At 43.7% G+C, this 19,326-nt stretch overlaps 1 protein-coding gene across 1 annotated transcript in view; it reads right to left on the reverse strand.

Annotated features, from left to right (window-relative positions):
- Window positions 1-19,326, reverse strand: part of DNAH17 (dynein axonemal heavy chain 17) — a 954,442-nt gene that overhangs the window by 804,737 nt on the left and 130,379 nt on the right. Inside the window, exons 11-12 of the mRNA XM_033960179.1 lie at window positions 6,329-6,496; window positions 4,232-4,345 (exon numbers count right to left, since the gene is read on the reverse strand). Coding sequence (XP_033816070.1) covers window positions 4,232-4,345; window positions 6,329-6,496 — 282 coding nt within the window. The remainder of the gene's footprint in view (window positions 1-4,231; window positions 4,346-6,328; window positions 6,497-19,326) is intronic.

The following is a 19,326-nucleotide window of genomic DNA, read 5'->3' on the forward strand; positions in this document are numbered from 1 at the left end:
ATTGGGGTGGGCAGACTAGATGGGCCGTGGCCCTTATCTGCCGTCTATTTCTATGTTTCTATGTTTCAATGACATAGGAAAATATGGGAGGGAGGTTAATGAAGCAAAATTTAGAAAAATGAAATCCAGATCATCCATAAATGCTCCCAGTTCCACACACAGGAGCCAAGAGACAGGCAGAGTTCCAAAATCTCAATGCATGGTTGAGATGATGGTGCAAGGATGAGGGATTTAGATTTGTTAGAAACTGGGCAACCTTCTGGGAAGGGGGGAGCTTGTTCCAAAAGGATGGACTCCAACTTAACTGGGATGGAATCAGGCTGCTGGTGCTAATGTTTAAAAAGGAGATAGAGCAGCTTTTAAACTGAGATTGGGGGGGGAGGGGAGAAGCCGACAGTCGCCCAAAAGTAGATGGTTTGGTGTGAAGTATCCTTGAGGGATACTATTGAAACAGGAGATTTAGGGAGACCCAAGAGACAGATTTCAATAATAGTGAAAGAAAGACAGAGGTGTTTAAGAGGAAGGCAGAGTAAAGGACTCAAATTATCCCTGTTGTCTTCACAGCAGCCTGTAGATGCAAGAACCCCTCTCTCTCTCACACACACACACAATTTGAAGTGTCTGTATACAAATGCTAGACATCTAAAAAATAAAATAGGAGAGTTAGAGTATATACCACTGAATGATGAGGTAGATATAATAAGCATCTCAGTCACCTGGTGGAAGGAGGACAATCAATGGGACATTGTATTACCTGGGTACAAATTATATCACAAGGATAGAGCACATCAAATTGGAGATGGGGTTGTGCTATATATTAAAGAGGGAATTGAATCAAACAAAATCAACATTCTGCATGACATAGATAGCAGTGTGGAATCCATATGGATAGAAATTCCATGTGTGAAGGGAAGGAATATAAAGGTAGAGTTACACTACCGTCCCCCGGGACAGAATGAACAGACAGATGAAGAAATGTTTTCAGAGATTAGGGAAGCTGACAAAAAATTAGAATAAAAATGTGCTTCGACTTCATGGATCTAGGAAGAATAAGTGCCTTCCTATTATAGTGTTCACACTCCTTAGACTATTGTCTTGGCTAACTGTGTTCAATACAATTAAGGACTATCCCCTCTTAAGTGAGTTTCCATAAAGGCCTGAAGACCTATTTGTTTGCAAGATATCTCATTCCCTCTAATGCAGGGGTCTCAAAGTCCCTCCTTGAGTGCCGCAATCCAGTCGGGTTTTCAGGATTTCCCCAATGAATATGCATGAGATCTATGTGCATGCACTGCTTTCAATGCATATTCATTGAGGAAATCCTTTTTTAAAAAAAAAATTATTTATTCATTTTTACAACTTATAAGTGTTTCAGAAAATGACATTTGAACTTGAATACATCACTTGAATTGCTATTAAAATCTACTTAAATTCATAAAATTTAACCCCTTCCCTCCCATTTCTATCATAAAATATGCAATCACATATATCATAAGTATGTTCTTTCCTAATAATCTTATCATTTAATTAAAGACCAAAATACCCCCTCCCCCCTCATCTATAATTATACTATTAAAGGAAAAATGTCATCTATTCATTACAATAATCTGTTAATGGCCCCCAAACATCGTGAAATTTATTTAAACTTCCATTCTGTGTGGCTGTTTTTTCCATTTTATATATATGACATAAAGAATTCCACCAAAAACTGTAATTCAGTCTACTCCAATTTTTCCAATTAAATATAATTTTCTGTATGGCGACTCCTGTCATAATTAGTAAGAGCTTGTTATTTTTGGAAGATATTTGACTTTTTGCCCTCATCGACATGCCACCAGGTTTTCTAACAAACAATTTATTTGGCCCCATATTGATTTCCAAAAAGCGGGGAAATCCTGAAAACCCGACTGGATTGCGGCCCTCATGGAGGGACTTTGAGATCCCTGCTCTAACAGATGAGTTATTAACTACTACTATCTATTCAGTCGTGTCCAGCCCTTGGATACTCTGTAGGCCAGTCCTTGCTATGCTTCCTAGAGAATGACACGGTGGTTGTTACCCGCAGCTAGCCGCGGGTAACCCGCCGAAACGAGGAAAGAAAAATAGCAGTCGCTGCGGGGACGGGGACAAGGCCATTCTCCGCAGTGAGGCATCAAGGATCGCGCGGTCCCCACGGCCCCCACCCGCCCGATGGTAGCGTTTAGCCTGCTCCCTCCCTCCACTTCACCTTAGTTTGCAGGCTTTCTTTTTCGGTGACCTGCACGCTTTCAAAGAGCCGCACATGCGCGGCTGCTGGAGTTGTTCAATCTTCTCCTCTGCTGCAACTTCCTGTTTCCGGTTGCGTCAGAGCAGAAGGTTAAACACTGAGCAGCCGCGCATGCGCGGCTCTTTGAAAGCGTGCGGGTCACCGAAAAAGAAAGCCTGTAAACTAAGGTGAGGTGGATGGAAGGAGATGGCTAAACGCTGCGATCGGGCGGGTGGGGGCTGCTGGTCCGCGCGATTGCGTGTGTTCCCGGCTCAAAGGAGGGAGTGAAAGGAAAAAAAATTCTGGGCCAAGGGGATGAAGAGGGAAAGAAAGAAACCCACAGCAGGAAAGAAAGGGGAAGACAGGTAGGTGAGCCAGATGCTGGAAGCAGAGGGAGGGGGGAAGAAAGAGGGAAAGAAGCTAGATGGGGTTGAAAAGAAGAGACACACTGGTATGGAAAAGGAAAATAGGGGAAATCTGGACACAGGAAGGTAACAGAAAGAGGGGAAATTATGTGCATGGGGCATAGGGACAGAGACATAAAGGGGACATGCCATGGGATGGTATATGGACAAGGGGGGAGGGGCAATGCCAGATACATAGGGGAGATATTAAAAATGGGGAAAATAGGAACACAGAAGCGAGATGGTTTGTGGGGATGAGACAGGGACCGAGCTCGCAGGCTCCAGCGGCTTGCACAAATTACATTGTAACATGCCACGAAAATAAGAGGGAGGGAGGTAGATAGATAGGCCACGCGAGAGGAGCTGAAGGGTGGTAGAAAGGAACAGATGGTAAAGGAGGGAGGGAAGGGTGGTGGTGGAAAGGAATAGAACAGACATTGAAAGAGGGTAGAGAGGAACAGACCCTGAAGGGAAATGTGGAAGACAGAGTGGGGAGAAGACGCTGGAAGGGAAGAAGACAGATGCCAGACTATGGGGGAGCGGAGGGAAGAAGATGGGTGCTAGACCAATTAGGGGGGGTGAAGGGAGAGACACACTAACAGCAAATGGAAGACGCAGAGAAAAGACACACAGTGGATGGAAGGAATTGAATGAGAAGATGTGGAAAGCAGAAACCAGACAACAAAGGTAGAAAAAAATAATTCTATTTATTTATTTATTTTTTGCTTTAGGATAAAGTAGTATATTAGTTGTGTTGATAAAAATTTATAAACAAAGCCCTGCCAGCTGAACATCTCTTTCTCTAGTTCAGCAGCAGGAACTTTGATTTATAAGAAAGGAATAAGCTAAATATTACAGTACTAAGGCTTATATGGATGCTGCGGGGATGGTGATGGGGCGGTGAATGGGATGGCGGTGGCGGTGACAGGGCGGTGCAGAGGATGGTGGGCCGGGGACGGGGCGGTGACAGGGACGGATTTTTTCCCCGTGTCATTCTCTAATGCTTCCCTGTTTTCCATAGCTTCTTTCAACTGAATGAAAAACATGGTTCTGAAAGAATCTAATGGCAAAATCTGTCAAGCCCCCTCAATCTCTTTCCGAGTGTCAAATTACAAACCTGTTTTCTACCTTATTTAAATGTCCATTTTATCTGCATGCATTGTCTGTAATTTTGTGAAGCCTAATTGTTTTCACTTTGATTATGTGAAAAATAATTTTCAGTTTATAACAAAATGATTATGGTTATGGGTTTCTTATCTCAGTAGGGCAGGGGTGTCCAATGTCGGTCCTCGAGGGCCGCAATCCAGTCGGATTTTCAGGATTTCCCCAATGAATATGCATGAGATCTATTAGCATACAATGAAAGCAGTGCATGCAAATAGACCTCATGTATATTCATTGGGGAAATCCTGAAAATCCGACTGGACTGCGGCCCTCGAGGACCGACATTGGACACCCCTGCAGTAGGGCATTATACTTGTATTTAAATTTTGCCTCAAAAATTATCAAGCAAACTTTCTTTAAACACATTCAATACTAAAGCAGGGAAAAGGCTACCACAAAATGTTCAATAAATTCTTACCTTATTAGCAGATTCAATGCAAATGCAGTCATCAAAGGCTTGAGAAATTATGGATCCCAATCTTCTATCTAAATCCTGAACTTTTGCCTGAAACACGGCAAAATCTTGTTCGAACTTGCATTAAAAAAAACAACCCAGAAGAATGAGACTATATAAGCATTGTCCGTCTTCAAACATCTTTCTTTGACAGAAATATTTAAGTGAAAATTAAATTGCATTGTATAACTTTTATACACAAACAAAATAATTTAACATTAGAAATCGACTACTGGTGTAGAGAGACATTTTTGATATGATGTCCAAATCTGAGTTTGCACATTTTGTAACAAAAATCCAGTAGCGAAATATATCTATCTTTTTGTTTCAAAAATGGCTATTTCTTAAATGTTCGACTACATTTTTTAACCATTTTTGGAAAAATGTAGGAGGGGCCAGCAGTTTTAATAGACTGGTCACACAGACATCCTAGCGGGGACCTTAGGGGACACATAAAAAGACCTTGGTAAACATTTTACCATAACTCCCTTATAGTGTATGGTGAGCCCTCCAAAACCCACCACACCAATGCCTACAGGTATCACAGTGGGATTCGTGTGGGCCCCACGAGGTTACTCCAGGAACCTGCCTGCTGCTCCACTAGAACTGGCCATAACATCTAAAGCTAATATACAGGCAGGTATGTACTGTTTTCTTCACATCATTCGGGGGTGGGAAGGGGTTCAGTGACCACTGGGGGAGTGTGGGGAAGTCATGCCTTCATCCCATTTAGTTGTTGTTAAAACAGATCTAGCCTCAGATGTCCAAACTGTGCCCTGGACGTATTCTGAAATGTTTGCTTATTGCATAAGCCCATCCATGTCCCAGGACTGGCTGCCGCTGTTGGCTAGTCTTGACTAGAATGTAAGCTCTTTTGAGCAGAGACTCTCTCTTCTGTGTTTTGATCTAGTAGCACTATAGAAATGATTAGTGGTAATAGTAGTTTTAGAAAACAGACTTATACAATTTTCTTATACTGTTCCTAAGAGAAAATATGGCTTAAAGTCAGCAGAGAACCACATTTCCCAGTATAGTTTTTTTGGAGGTTTTTTTTTTTTTTTTTTTTTTAAATAATCTTTATTCATTTTTAAAAACACTTTCAACAACTGAAAAGAGATAATTAAAACATTGTATACTTTAGACATCACTTAATATATTACAGGATTAATACAGATCAATAACCTTATTCACTATCATTAAGATATCTATAAAATTTTATCTTAGTTTGCGAAATACACTATACATTTTTAAAAACATAAATTACACTTATATAACCATTCAGACTTAATCATAAGAACATAAGCAATGCCTCTGCTGGGTCAGACCTGAGGTCCATTGTGCCCAGCAGTCCGCTCACGCGGCGGCCCAACAGGTCCAGGACCTGTGCAGTAATCCTCTATCTATACCCCTCTATCCCCTTATCCAGCAGGAAATTGTCCAATCCTTTCTTGAACCCCAGTACCGTACTCTGCCCTATTACACTCTCTGGAAGCGCATTCCAGGTGTCCACCACACGTTGGGTAAAGAAGAACTTCCTAGCATTCGTTTTGAATCTGTCCCCTTTCAACTTTTCTGAATGCCCTCTTGTTCTTTTATTATTCAAAAGTTTGAAGAATCTGTCCCTCTCTACTCTCTCTATGCCCTTCATGATCTTGTAAGTCTCTATCATATCCCCTCTAAGTCTCCTCTTCTTCAGGGAAAAGAGACCCAGTTTCTCCAATCTCTCAGCGTATGAAAGGTTTCCCATCCCTTTTATCAGACATGTCGCTCTCCTCTGAACCCTCTCGAGTAACGCCAATCCTCAAAAATACCACCCTTCCCCCCAATTACCATCCTTAAAAATAATCAATTAAAAAGCTTATATTCCTCCCCCCCCTGGATTTCCCAGTATAGTTAAGAACAGAGGTTTTGGGTTGTTGGGGGGGGATTCTATCTCTAATACTTTGTCTAATTGAAGACATCTTCCTCTTGGTCTACTTGGTAGGATCCAGTTATTTTGGATGATGGATTAATACTCTTCAGATTGCAGAAAGAAACTAATAAACCACTGCACTTTCTCACCTGTTCGCCAGTATCTAAAGGATCATATTTGCATTCAGCAAAGATCTTAACAATTTCAAGGAATTCTTCATAAATCTGATTCACCATATTTCCAAGCACTGATCCCCTTACTCCTCCTATTTCTATCTTCTCCAACTTCAGAAATTCAATAGCTGTTGAAAACAAGTCCTAGTGGATAGAAACAATGATGACATTAGTTTCAGCTCTTAGTCATAGATACAGGAATCTTGGCTAATATAGTGCAGCATTTTCAAGCAAACATCATCAGAGCACATTAAATCCTAATAAAAGGCAAAGGCTGAAGTGAAAATGAAAGCAAGTATCAAATCAATCTGTATCACTAAGGCCCAGATTCTAGAAACGGCACCGGCAGCTGGAATCGACTGCCCCCGCAGATCATAAGAACATAAGAATAGCCTTACTGGGTCAGACCAATGGTCCATCAAGCCCAGTAACCCGTTCTCACGGTGGCCAATCCAGGTCACTAGTACCTGGACAAAACCCAAGGTGTAGCAATAGTCCATGCAGTGGCTTCCCCCATTGTCTTTCTCAATAACAGACTATGGACCCTTGAAGGTATAATCTAATCTAATATTTGTGAGTCGCACAAACCTAGGCAGGCTCTAGGCGACTTGGAAAGGAAAAGGGGTAAATAGGGCAAGGGGAAGCAAGGAGAAAGGGGGGAAAGAGGAGAAGACCTAATGATATTACGCAAAAGAATAGGTGTGTAAGGTGTTCTTATAGAGTTAATTGTTAAAGAGCAGAGTTTTCAGTTTTCTCCGGAATTGGGCATGGTTGGTTTCTGTTCTCATTGACTCTGCAAGATCATTCCAGATTTTGACTCCCAGGAAGGTGAACTTGGTTTGGAAGATTCTTCTGTACTTGAGATTTTTCATTGAGGGGAGGTTCAGTTGGATCCTGTTGAGTAGTTTGCGAGAGGTGGACTATACATCGGATAGGAGTTTGATGATAGGAGCTGCTGAGTTTCTGTAGATTATATGATGCATGATGCCGGATGTTTTGAATTTTATTCGGGCTGGGATGGGTAGCTAATGGAGTTGTTTGAGGTAAGCTGAGATAGAGTCGTATTTTTTTCAAGCCAAAAATGAGCCTAACTGCTGTGTTTTGAATGAGCTGCAATTTGTGTGTAAGGGTGGTGTTGAATCCCATGTAGACAATTACAGTAATCCAGTTGGGATAATATCATCATCTGGACTATGAGTGTGAAATGATGCTGATGGAAGTATGGTTTGATGAGTCTCGACTGTCTTATGTTGTAGTGGGTTTTCTTTCATCAATGGGATACTTGAGGTTCCATGGTTAATGTGGAGTCCAGGATGCAGCCTAGATTTTTGAGGTTTTATCTACTGTGAGTGAGTTGCCAGATTGGAGCGTGATGCTTGATGGTGCTGTTTGTTGGGTACTGTGGAAGTAAAGGACTTTAGTTTTGGAGGTCTCCTCAATTAAAACATACCTCTTCACCTAACTCTACTGACTATGACCAATGGATTACAAAGAAAGCCCAGGTATGTATCACATTAGGGTAAAAACTTGAATTGAAATTCTTCAATGGTAACTATGGAAATTTAACCTGCAAATTGTATATTATGTATATTGGTATTATATCCCTAGTGTGTGTCAAGCTTGTATTGTATTGAAAAACTTGTACTGAAAAATTTGCATTGTAAGAATGCTAGGAATTATTTTAAAACAGGATGGTTAACAAGACTAAGAATGTTATAATGCCCCTGTATCGTTCCATGGTGTACCTGGAGTACTCCGTTCAATTCTAGTCTCCTTATTTCAAGAAAGATATAGCGGCACCAGAAAAAGTTCAAACAAGAGTGACCAAGATGCTAAAGAGGATGGAACTCCTCTTGTATTAGGAAAGACTAAAAAGGGCTCTTCAGTTTGGAAAAGAGATGGCTGAGGGGAGATATGATTGAAGTCTACAAAATCCTGAGTGGAATAGAACGGGTACAAGTGGATCGATTTTTCACTCCATCAAAAAATACAAAGACTAGGGGATACTCGATGAAGTTACAGGGAAATACTCTTAAAACCAAGAGGAGGAAAAAAAATTTCACTCAGAGAATAGTTAAGCTCTGGAACGCATTTGCCAGAAGTTGTGGTAAGAGCAGATAGCGTAGCTGGTTTAAAGAAGGGTTTGGACAAGTTCCTGGAGGAAATGTCCATAGTCTGTTATTGGGAAAGACATGGGGGAAGCCACTGTTTGCCCTGGATTGGTAGCATGGAATGTTGCTATTCGTTGGGTTTTGGCCAGGTACCAGGGACCTGGATTGGCCACCGTGAGAATGGGCTCCTGGGTTTGATGGACCATTGATCTGACCAAGTAAGGCTATTCTTATGTTCTTATGACAAACTGTAACCTATAAACTGTATATTAATTATATTGGTATTAGACCCCCTAGGGGCTCATAATCAAAACGGAAATACGTGTAAAAACCAGCCTAAATCGGCACTTAGACGATCAGTGAGAGAAATCATCCAAGTGCCGAAAATCGAACCGGGTTTTAGACGTATCTAAAAACGACTTAGGTCTTCACAGTGCTGCATTATGCCCAGAGCTAAAAGGGGCATTTCAGGAGGAGTGGCGAGGGTGGGATTTGGGCAGGCCGTGGGCCGTCCTAGACTTAGTCATACTGCATGTATAACCGAAAGTTTAACAACACTGCCTGGACGGAACTTGGACATTGTAACTTAGGCCATCTAAAACCAGGTCTAAGTCACAAGAAGGTATCCAAAGTGAACAGATAACCACTGCAGGGACAAAGTAAAGACTCCTATACGCTCCCCCAGTGATCACTGATCCTCCCTCCACTGGCATAAAAATTGTAATAATAACTTTACATATCTGCCTCCAGAACATCAGCACTTTGCAGTCTGGCATAGGAAAGCCTAGTAGAGTTGCCCAGAGGTGGCTTAAGTGGTCTGGAGGGGTGGGCTAATGAACCATGGAGAGGAGGACCCAGGCCGATAAGCCACTCTAACCACTGCATGCATGGTGAAACATGTGCACCCCTAAACCCTTATGTACTGCCATATAAGTGGTACCTGCAGCCATAAGGGCTATTGGGGTGGTAGACAGGTAGGTCTAGTTGGTTCTGGGGGGTGTTTTGGAAAGAAGGACTAAAACTCATCATCCCTATTAACATAAATAATATCCAATTGCAGGAAGTCACTCAGAGTTTTGGGGGTTATTCTGGATCAAAAATTGCCATATCACAATCAGATTAGTGCAGTAGTGAGAAGTTGTTTTCAGAGGTTAGGAATGATCAGCTCAATTGCTCCTTTATCCCAGGATAAGCAGGCAGGTATTCTCACATATGGGTGACGTCATTGACGGAGCCCAGATGCAGACACCTCACAAGCAGATTTGCTTGAAGAAACTCGAAGTTTCGAGTCGCCCACACCACGCATGCGCGAGTGCCTTCCCGACCAGTGCAGGGCGCATCTCCTCAGTTCTCAGTTTTCCATGGAGCCGAGAAGTCTGTCTTTGACTCTCTGCGTGAACTTTGTTACTTAGTGCCTTCTCTGAACCGCGGTTTGTACTTCTTTTTCTCACAAATCGCTGTTCTTACTTTATTTTCTTTTATTTCTTTCTTTAAAAAAAAAAAAAAATTTCTTCCGTTCGTTTTCTGGAACAGGCCGCCTGGCCGCAGCCCAAGGTTTTCGATCTTGCGGCGGCTATTTTTTCTTTTATGCCCCGGTCTGTTACGGGCTTCAAAAAGTGTGGCAAGTGTCAGCGCACAATATCTCTTACAGTCCCACATCGTCGCTGCCTCAAATGGCTTGGGCTGAATTATCATCCTCGGTCGTGCCTGCCTTGTCAAACACTTCAGCCTCGTGCTTTCAATCGTCGTTGTATCTTGGTGGACCAGCTTTTCAGGATGGAGTCTTCTTCTGATCCCTCGACTTCGAAGGCAACTTCGGCCTCGACTTCTACCGAGGCTCCTCCTGCTTCTACTGCTTCCACCTCGAGCCTCATCAGACCTTCATCGTTTGCAGCGGCTCTTTCTTCGACGACATCTGCATTATCTTCCCCCGTTTCCTCAGGTCAGATAGCTCAGCAGTTGGTTCCACCTGTAGTGATTAAAGTGCCTAAGACTCCCAGATCGCAGCACACTCACATTACCTCGAAGGAACCTCCAGCCAAGGCAGGTGGTCCAGTTTCAGACGCGGATCCATCCTTGCCGGCTTCTTTCCAGACCATGTTAGAGAAGCAGTTTATTCAGTTCCTTACAAATATGAGACCCAAACTGCTTCCTCTTATCCAGCCTGGGCATTCAGCAGACTCCCTCGAGGTCGAGCCGCTTCCTTTGCATCAGTCCGAGCTTACACACTCTTTGCAGGAAGCAGAGTCTCTGTGAGTGTCTGGTCTGGTATCCAAGCACGTGAAGCAAGGAGCAGATTCTTTGCGAGTGCCTCAACAGGAATCCTCACACTCTATACAAGGAGCAGAGTCTTTGGGAGTGCATCGAGGTTCCTCCATCAAGCCTCTGGAACTTCGATCTACAGCCTCCAGTCCTATCCATTCTTTGATGGCATCAGCTGCTTCCGTCTCTGAGGCAAAGTCTCCTCGATCCTCGAGATCTGCTTCCAGGCACAGTTCTCATCGACGATCGAGACCTTCATCGAGGCATCCATCCAGGCATAGTTCTTCTTCTAAAGAACCACCTTCTTCAACTAAACCTCGATCTACTCCAACTTCGACTAGACCACCGACTCTTCATTCGAGGTCCCCGATGCCAGACCTCGAGGATATCCCGGTTTCCATTGCCTCGTCCAAGTCACCATGCTCCTTTGATGCCTTTTTTCCCGCCGAGGCTTCATCTTCGACCCAAGCTGCCTCGGTGTCCTCAAGTCCTTCTCGAGGCAAAGCGTTGGTGGATCAGCTATCTTTTTCAGCTTTTCTTCATCAGATGGCTGTGGACTTGGATCTTCAATTGGACACTGGCTCTAAATACTCTAAGGAGTATCTCGAAGTCATGCATCTTCCTCAACCTCCGGCAGAATCACTAAAGCTTCCTCTTCATAAGCTTTTGAATCAGACTTTTGGTCGATGCATGGAAACACCTTTTTCCATACCAGCTGTTCCAGGAAAACTGGACTCTAGGTATAAGACTGTGCATCGCAAAGGGTTTGACAACTCACAGTTATCTCATCAATCCCTTCTTGTCGAGTCCTCCTTGAAGAGTTCCCATCCTTCCAAAGTTTATACTACCAAAGTTTTTGAATTATTTGGATACCCAAATGCATTTTGAGTTTCAGGAAGTCCTTGCTTCTTTATCTCAACTCCGTCTGCATCTCCTCCAGTCATCTTATGATGCCTGCGAGTTGTCTGCCCGAGCGGCTGCTTGCTCTGTAGCTATGTGTCGTCTTGCCTGGCTTCGTACCATTGACATGGACCCTAATCTTCAGGACCGCTTAGTAACATAGTAACATAGTAGATGACGGCAGATAAAGACCCGAATGGTCCATCCAGTCTGCCCAACCTGATTCAATTTAAATTATTATTTTTTTTTTTCTTAGCTATTTCTGGGCGAGAATCCAAAGCTTTACCCGGTACTGCCAAAATCTCTGTTAAGACTTACTCCAGCCCATCCTCCTCCAAACGGCCATGCACAGACACAGACCGTACAAGTCTGCCCAGTAACTGGCCTAGTTCAATCTTTAATATTATTTTCTGATTCTAAATCTTCTGTGCTTAGCTAACATTCCTTGTGAGGGCAATGACCTCTTTGATGAATCCATCGAGGCAGCCAACAAGAAATTGTCTGACCATGAAAAATCCTTTACTTCTATAGCTAAGCCAAAGCCAGCTCCTGCCAAACCTGCACGCCCTGCTCTTATCTATCAAAGCAGGCTCCTTATACTCGCCCTCCTCTGAAAAAACAGCAACCTCAGAAGCAACAGAAACCTCAACCTTCTGCTGCACCTAAGGCTTCTCAGCCTTTTTGACTGTTTACAACAGAGCATAACCTCCACCGTTCTGTCTCTGTCTCCTTTTCCCCCTTTAGAAGGTCGTCTCCATCATTTTTCCAACCGATTGACGATAATTACATCCGACCTCTGGGTACTTACCATCATCAGGGAAGGATACTCTCTTCATTTCATTCAGGTTCCACCAGAGCTTCCTCCAAGAGTATCCTCTATGCCATCGAACCAGTTCCCTTGGAACAGCAGAACAGGGGGTTTTACTCCCGTTACTTCCTTGTTTCGAAGAAGACGGGCGATCTGCGACCCATTCTGGATCTCAGGACTCTCAACACATTTCTACTCAAAGTAAAGTTTTGCATGTTGTCCCAGGCATCCCTTTAACCCCTCCTCGAGCAGAACGACTAGTTATGCTCTCTGGATCTCAAGGAGGCCTACACTCATATCCCCATTCACCCGGCCTCCTGTCAGTACCTCAGATTTCAAGTGGGGAATCTGCATTATCAATAAAGAGTACTACCCTTCGGCCTGGCCTCGTCTCCCAGAGTGTTCACCAAGGCCGTGATTCTCCAAAGTGCGTCCCGATTTTAGGCAGCTGTAGGCGTCCTACAGCTGTCTAATCAGCCAATCGGGATGCACGTTTTTTTAAAAAAATGCTCCCCAGGCAGGCCTGAAGGCGCCTCCAGGAGCCTAGGGAGACCCACAAGATGCCTAAGCTCGCCTAAGGGCCTTAGGCGGGCCTTAGGCGAACCTAGGCGGCCCTACACGTCTCCCTAGTAGAGGAGAAGCTTAAAATGTAGGCCAGCAAAATGCTGGTCTACATTGTAAGTAGACGCAGCCGCTATACTTATCGCGGCAAGGGATCTCTCTGCCGCTATAAATATAGCGGGCCGCGGCCTGTCCGATCGCTGGCAGGAGGGTGCCCAATCCCTCCTGCCCGAAGACGCACCCTCCCCCCCCGACAATATCGATCGCTGGCAGGAGGGTGCCCAATCCCTCCTGCCCGAAGACGCACCCTCCCCCCCCCCCGACAATATCGATCGCTGGCAGGAGGGTGCCCAATCCCTCCTGCCCGAAGATGCACCCTCCCCCCCGGCGCTAACAACCCCCAAACCTCCACCTCACCAAACTAACCTGTTCTTACGGCCAGATTGGCCAATCAGACCTTAGACTTAGCGGGGATGGGCGGACCCGCTATGCCTAAGGCCTGATTGGTCCAGGCTTCTAGAGCCTGGGCCAATCAGGCCTTAGACTTCGGCGGGATGGGCCGGGAAGGGGCGGGCCCACCTCATTTCGACCAGGCGTGCCTGCCGGCTGGACAGGCAAGACCCATCTGGCCGTAAGAACAGGTTAGTTTGGTGGGGTAGAGGTTTGGGGGTTGTTAGCGCCGGGGGGGGGAGGATGCATCTTCGGGCAGGAGGGATTGGGCACCCTCCTGCCAGCGATCGATATTGTCGGGGGGGGGGGGCGGTTGGTAGTGTCGAGGGGGGCGGTCGGTAGTGTCGGGGGGGGCATCTTCTGGCAGGAGGGTTTGGGCACCCTCCTGCCAGCGATTGGTCAGGTGGCCGCGGCCCGCTATACTTATTGCGGCAGAGAGATCCCTTGCCGCGATAAGTGTAGCGGGCCGTGTCTAATCTAACCCGATTCTCTAACCAGCGTCTGTAACATGGACGCCGGTTACAGAATCGGGGCTTAGTGTAGGCCAATTATGAATAGGACGCCTCTCCCGGGCGTCCTATACAGAATCAGGGCCTAGGTGTCTTGCGGTCCTCGCCTTCAATATAGGCGGCCTGCCTGGGGAGCATTTTTTTAAAAAAACGTGCATCCTGATTGGCTGATTAGACAGCTGTAGGACGCCTACAGCTGCCTAAAATCGGGACGCCCTTTGGAGAATCAGGCCCCAAGTGCCTGGTAGTGGTAGCAGCAGCAGCAGCTCTATGAAATCATGGTCTTCAGGTGTTTCCCTACCTCGACGACTGGCTCATCAAAGATTCCACGTCTCAAGGGGTTATTGTAGCGACCCGACAGACTACCTGGTTCCTACAAAGTTTGGGATTCGAAATCAATTTTCCCAAATCTCAGCTTCAACCCTCTCAGACTACAATTCATTGGACACTGTCCAACTCAGAGCATTTCTTCTACAACAACGACTGGAAGCTCTTCTTCAACTCTGTCAAACAGTGTCTTCCCGCTCTTCCATCTCAGCGAGACACATGATGGTCCTTCTGGGTCACATGGCCTCTACAGTACATGTAGAAGTACATTTTGCCAGACTTCACCTCAGAATTCCTCAGTGGACCCTGGCATCTCAATGGACGCAAGTTTGCGACCCTCCTTCTCAACACATTTCAATCACTCCTTCCTTGAAGAAGTCTCTCCGTTGGTGGATGCTCTCTTCCAATCTTTCCAGAGGCTTGCTTTTTCAAACGTCCTCTCATCAGAAGGTCCTCACAATAAGACTCTTCGATCTACGCTTGGGGCACTCATCTCGATGGTCTCCATACTCAAGGCCACTGAACCAGTATGGATCGTCAATGTCACATAAATCTATTGGAACTCAAAGCGATTTTAAGGCTCTCAACGCTTTTCAACATCTTCTTCACGACCCGGTAGTCCTCATCTGGACGGACAACCAAGTTGCCATGTATTATGTCAACAAACAGGGAGGGACGGGATCTGCCTCCCTTTGTCAAGAAGCTCTGAAGGTTTGGGACTGGGCAATCCGCCACAACACCTTCCTCAAAGCTGTCTACATTCAAGGGTGAAGAATTGCTTGGCGGGCAACTTGAGTCGTCTTCTCCAACCTCACGAATGGACACTCCATTCCTCGCCTCTTCATCACATTTTTTCACAGTGGGGAACCCCTCAGATAGACCTCTTTGTGGCTCCCCACAACTACAAACTGCCTCAGTTCTGCTCCAGGATATACTCTCCTTATCACCTTGAGGCAGATGCTTTTCTTCTGGAATGGAACAATCTCTTCCTCTACGCATTCCCTCCATTCCCTCTCATTCTAGAGGCTGGGTGGAAGGGGCAAAGAGAGAGGACAGATGTTGCATGGAAGGGAGCGAGGACAAATGCTGAATAAAAAGAAGAGAGTGAAGAGAAGATGACTAAAGCAGAAACGACAAAAGGTAGAAAAAAAATATTTTTGTTGCTTTACGTAGAATCAAGTAGTATTGTAACTGTATTGATTAAAATTTATCAATAGGAAATGGAAATAAGGCAATTGGGGGGGGGGGAATAAACCCCTTTCCTCAGGTCAGGACAGGATACCATAACAGCTGTAAACTATTGTCTTGAAGAAAGATTTGGCCTCTGAAAGCTAATTGAAAAATGGATTAGTCCAATAAAATGGTATTTTCATATTTCTCATTATTTTATTTCTATTTGTTAATTTGTAAAGTGGTGACTTATGTAGAAGTTTTTTTCAAATTTACATCTACTGTCTTTATATTTTGCACAGTATTAGGGGACATGTGTCACTGTTTCTGTGGTGTTGCATTGTATGCAGAGTCTGGTTTCTTGGTTCAGTTTAACTTTTGTCTACATATTTCTATTTTTAGTTTGTGATTATTCCATATTGGGCGAGGGTGTATCTGTGTTCTGTGTGTACGAAAAGGACATGGCTTTCTGTTAGCATCGACTACAGGATCAATTGACTGTGTAGGATCTGGTTTGTTTAGTTTTACAATGCGTGTGTTGATGTTCTAGTGCTCACTGCAGTGTTTAAGATGCTGCCTTTTCCTAGATGCACCCTTATTGTGTGACTCATGGATTATTACTAAAAATATCTTTTTTTATATAGAGGAGGGGGTTGTTAAAAAAATGATTAGCACTGGCTGTCATATATACTAGGTACACCACTGGATTTAATGACCCTATTCTAACTTTACTGTTGACGTAGGTGTTGTCCCACCCAACACACAGACACACACACATTATAAAGAATTAAATTAAAGTTGTATTATCATCAAGCAGCTTTCAAATGACATTATAAGCAAATTTAAAAAAAAATATTTTTAATACATTGCTAATTATTACCTGCATCTTTACCTATACTGTTTTACCCTAGCTCTTACTTTGCACTATAGCAAAATAAAAAAGAAGCAGATAAAGATCAATCACACAGGTGCCCTTCAAGGCTCAGTAACACGTCTCCATAAATTATGTAGAAGAGGTCTGGAAGTGGGGATAGCATCTATTTCATATCCTCAGTGAGACCTCAGGAAGGAACCTAGTGATCAAAACATTATTAGAGGTGTTGTACAGCCATTTCTTGTATGACTGGATCAGCTATATTTATCTTTTTTTTTTTTAGTTGTTTAAATTGATGCAGAAATAAATGGTTAGATTGAACCTAATGACTTCATTAACGCATTTCCCTTTTTTAAACCTCTATACTATTTGAAAGAGGGTGAATATGTAATTATTCACTTCTAGAATTGGATTCTTCTTAAATTTAGTAAAAATGTTCTGGCACAAGTGTCAAACCTTAAAAAAGGAAGTCATATCGAGCATTGGAAAATAATAATAATTAACTAATAAAAATAGTATACATTTAATTTTCCCCACTACCAAATTTCCCCGCCCAGCTACTTTTTCATGCCACCCGGTTGGAAAAGATTTCTGGGGAGAACACTGCCAAGGTATGTATTGGGTCCTCCCAGAGCTTTTGGAACAGCTTCCGGACTGGTTATGGATTGAAAGATCGCTCACGTTTCCACTTAGACTTGGTCTTCTTCTTAGTATCAAAATACTTAGAATACGTAAAGATAATGGAATATTAATGGACACTTGGAAAACTATAAGATTTGTTGATAAATTTACTCCTGTTCCTATTGGAAAATCTACATATCAAACTATTTGGGTAAACTCCAAGATTCAAATAGGCGGTTTTAAGATTGTCTGGAAAGATTGGATTAAAGCAGATATACGTTCCTTAAATGATGTTATTTCTAATGGTAAGCTGCTTGATTTTTCACAATTGCAATATAAATATGGTCTTGATAAAAAACAGTTATAAATGGTTGCAATTGAAGCAGGCTATTCAGGCAGGGTTCCCTGAATGGAAATCTTTAAATAATCAATTTAGTTTAGAATTCCTATGTTTTCAGGCAGACTTTCTGGGACACCAGGCCGCACAGTGGTATAAAGTATTATCTAATTATATGAATAAAAAACCCAAAAATGGACTTAGGGATATTTGGAGCATAGAGATTAAGCATCAGATTAATGCGTCTCAATGGCCACGTATTTGGTGTTGGAGAATGAAATGTACAGTGTCTGCATCTATGAGGCAAACATGGTTTTTCCTGTTGCATAGAGCATTCTGGACCCCTGTTCATTTACAAAAATTGGATTGCTCTAAGTCTAATAGATGTTGGCATTGTCATATTGAAATTGGAACTTTAGATCATCTATTATTTCAGTGTCCTTTTGGTATTCAATTTGGGACCAAGTTAATCTTATGATGGAAAATCATGTGGCATTATCTTTATGATACGGTTTTATTTGGAATGAGTATGAGGGCTAAGTGTCAAATTTCTGCTGCTAACAATAAGCTTTTGATGATCCTTACGGGAGTGGCTATCCAACAGATAACGTATAATTGGAAGAATTGTTCTAGATTAAATTATAGTTTCTGGTAGAATTCAGTATGCCAGACTGGACAACCAAATCTCCAACCTTCTGATGACCACCCCAGACTATAGGACATTCAGAAAGGAAATAAAGACCACACTTTTCAAGAAATTCCTGAAGCAGCAATAACATCACGACCTCTTAGTAACACTAAAACTGACGCTCGATCTACCCATTACTGCACTAATTAATAACAAAAGAACCTCCACTTTGACCACCTATCAACTCTACTACAAACCACCTCACCCTCAACAACCCGCTAAATGTCTATAAGATCTACAACCTACCTCTCTAGCTAATCATTGTAACTCTGTTTTTAAATTAACCTTTTGTAATCCGCCTTGAACCGCAAGGTAATGGCGGAATAGAAATCCCTAATGTAATGTAATGGAATGGAATATAAAATGGAAAGACTGCTTGCAGTACAAAATGGTTATTTTAATAAGTTTAAGGATGTGTGGGGGCCATTAATAAGATATTATAATGATTAATGATTACTTGTTTCTTTTCCTTATGGGATATTAATGGAAGAAAGGGGGGAGGGTGGGTTAGGATACTTTAATATTAAAAATTGGATATTATTATTGTATATTTTAACATATGGGATATAAAATGAAATAGGTGGGAGGGGGGATAAAGCTCATTTTAATAATTATCGAAATATTCAAGTGATGTGATATTTTATTGTTGAAATTTTTGTACACTTGGGCCCAGATTCTCTAAAAGTGCGTCCCGATTTTAGGCAGCTGTAGGCGTCCTACAGCTGTCTAATCAGCCAATCGGGATGCACGTTTTTCTAAAAAAAAATGCTCCCCAGGCAGGCCGCCTATATTGAAGGCGAGGCCCGCAAGACACCTAGGCCCTGATTCTGTATAGGACGCCCGGGAGAGGCGTCCTATTCAGAATCGGCCTAAACTAAACCCCGATTCTGTAACCGGCGTCCATGTTACAGATGCGGGTTAGAGAATCGGGTTAGATTAGACACGGCCCGCTACACTTATCGCGGCAAGGGATCTCTCTACCGCTATAAGTATAGCGGGCCGTGGCCCCCTGACCGATCACTGGCAGGAGGGTGCCCAAACCCTCCTGCCCGAAGACGCACCCCCCTCCCCGACACTACCGACCGCCCCCCCGACACTACCGATCGCCCCCCCCCCCGACATTACCGATCTCCCCCCCCCCGAAAATATCGGTCGCTGGCAGGAGGGTGCCCAATCCCTCCTGCCCGAAGACGCACCCCCCCCCCCGGCGCTAACAACCCCCACTCCACCAAACCTGTTCTTACAGATGGGTCTTGCACGTCGAGCAAGCAGGCACGCCTCGTCAAAATGAGGCGGGCCTGCCCCTTCCCGGCCCATCCCGCCGAAGCCTAAGGCCTGATTGGCCCAGGCTCTAGA

Source organism: Geotrypetes seraphini, chromosome 10 (assembly GCF_902459505.1).
Source record: "Geotrypetes seraphini chromosome 10, aGeoSer1.1, whole genome shotgun sequence".
In the NCBI taxonomy this organism is placed as follows: Eukaryota; Metazoa; Chordata; class Amphibia; order Gymnophiona; family Dermophiidae; genus Geotrypetes; species Geotrypetes seraphini.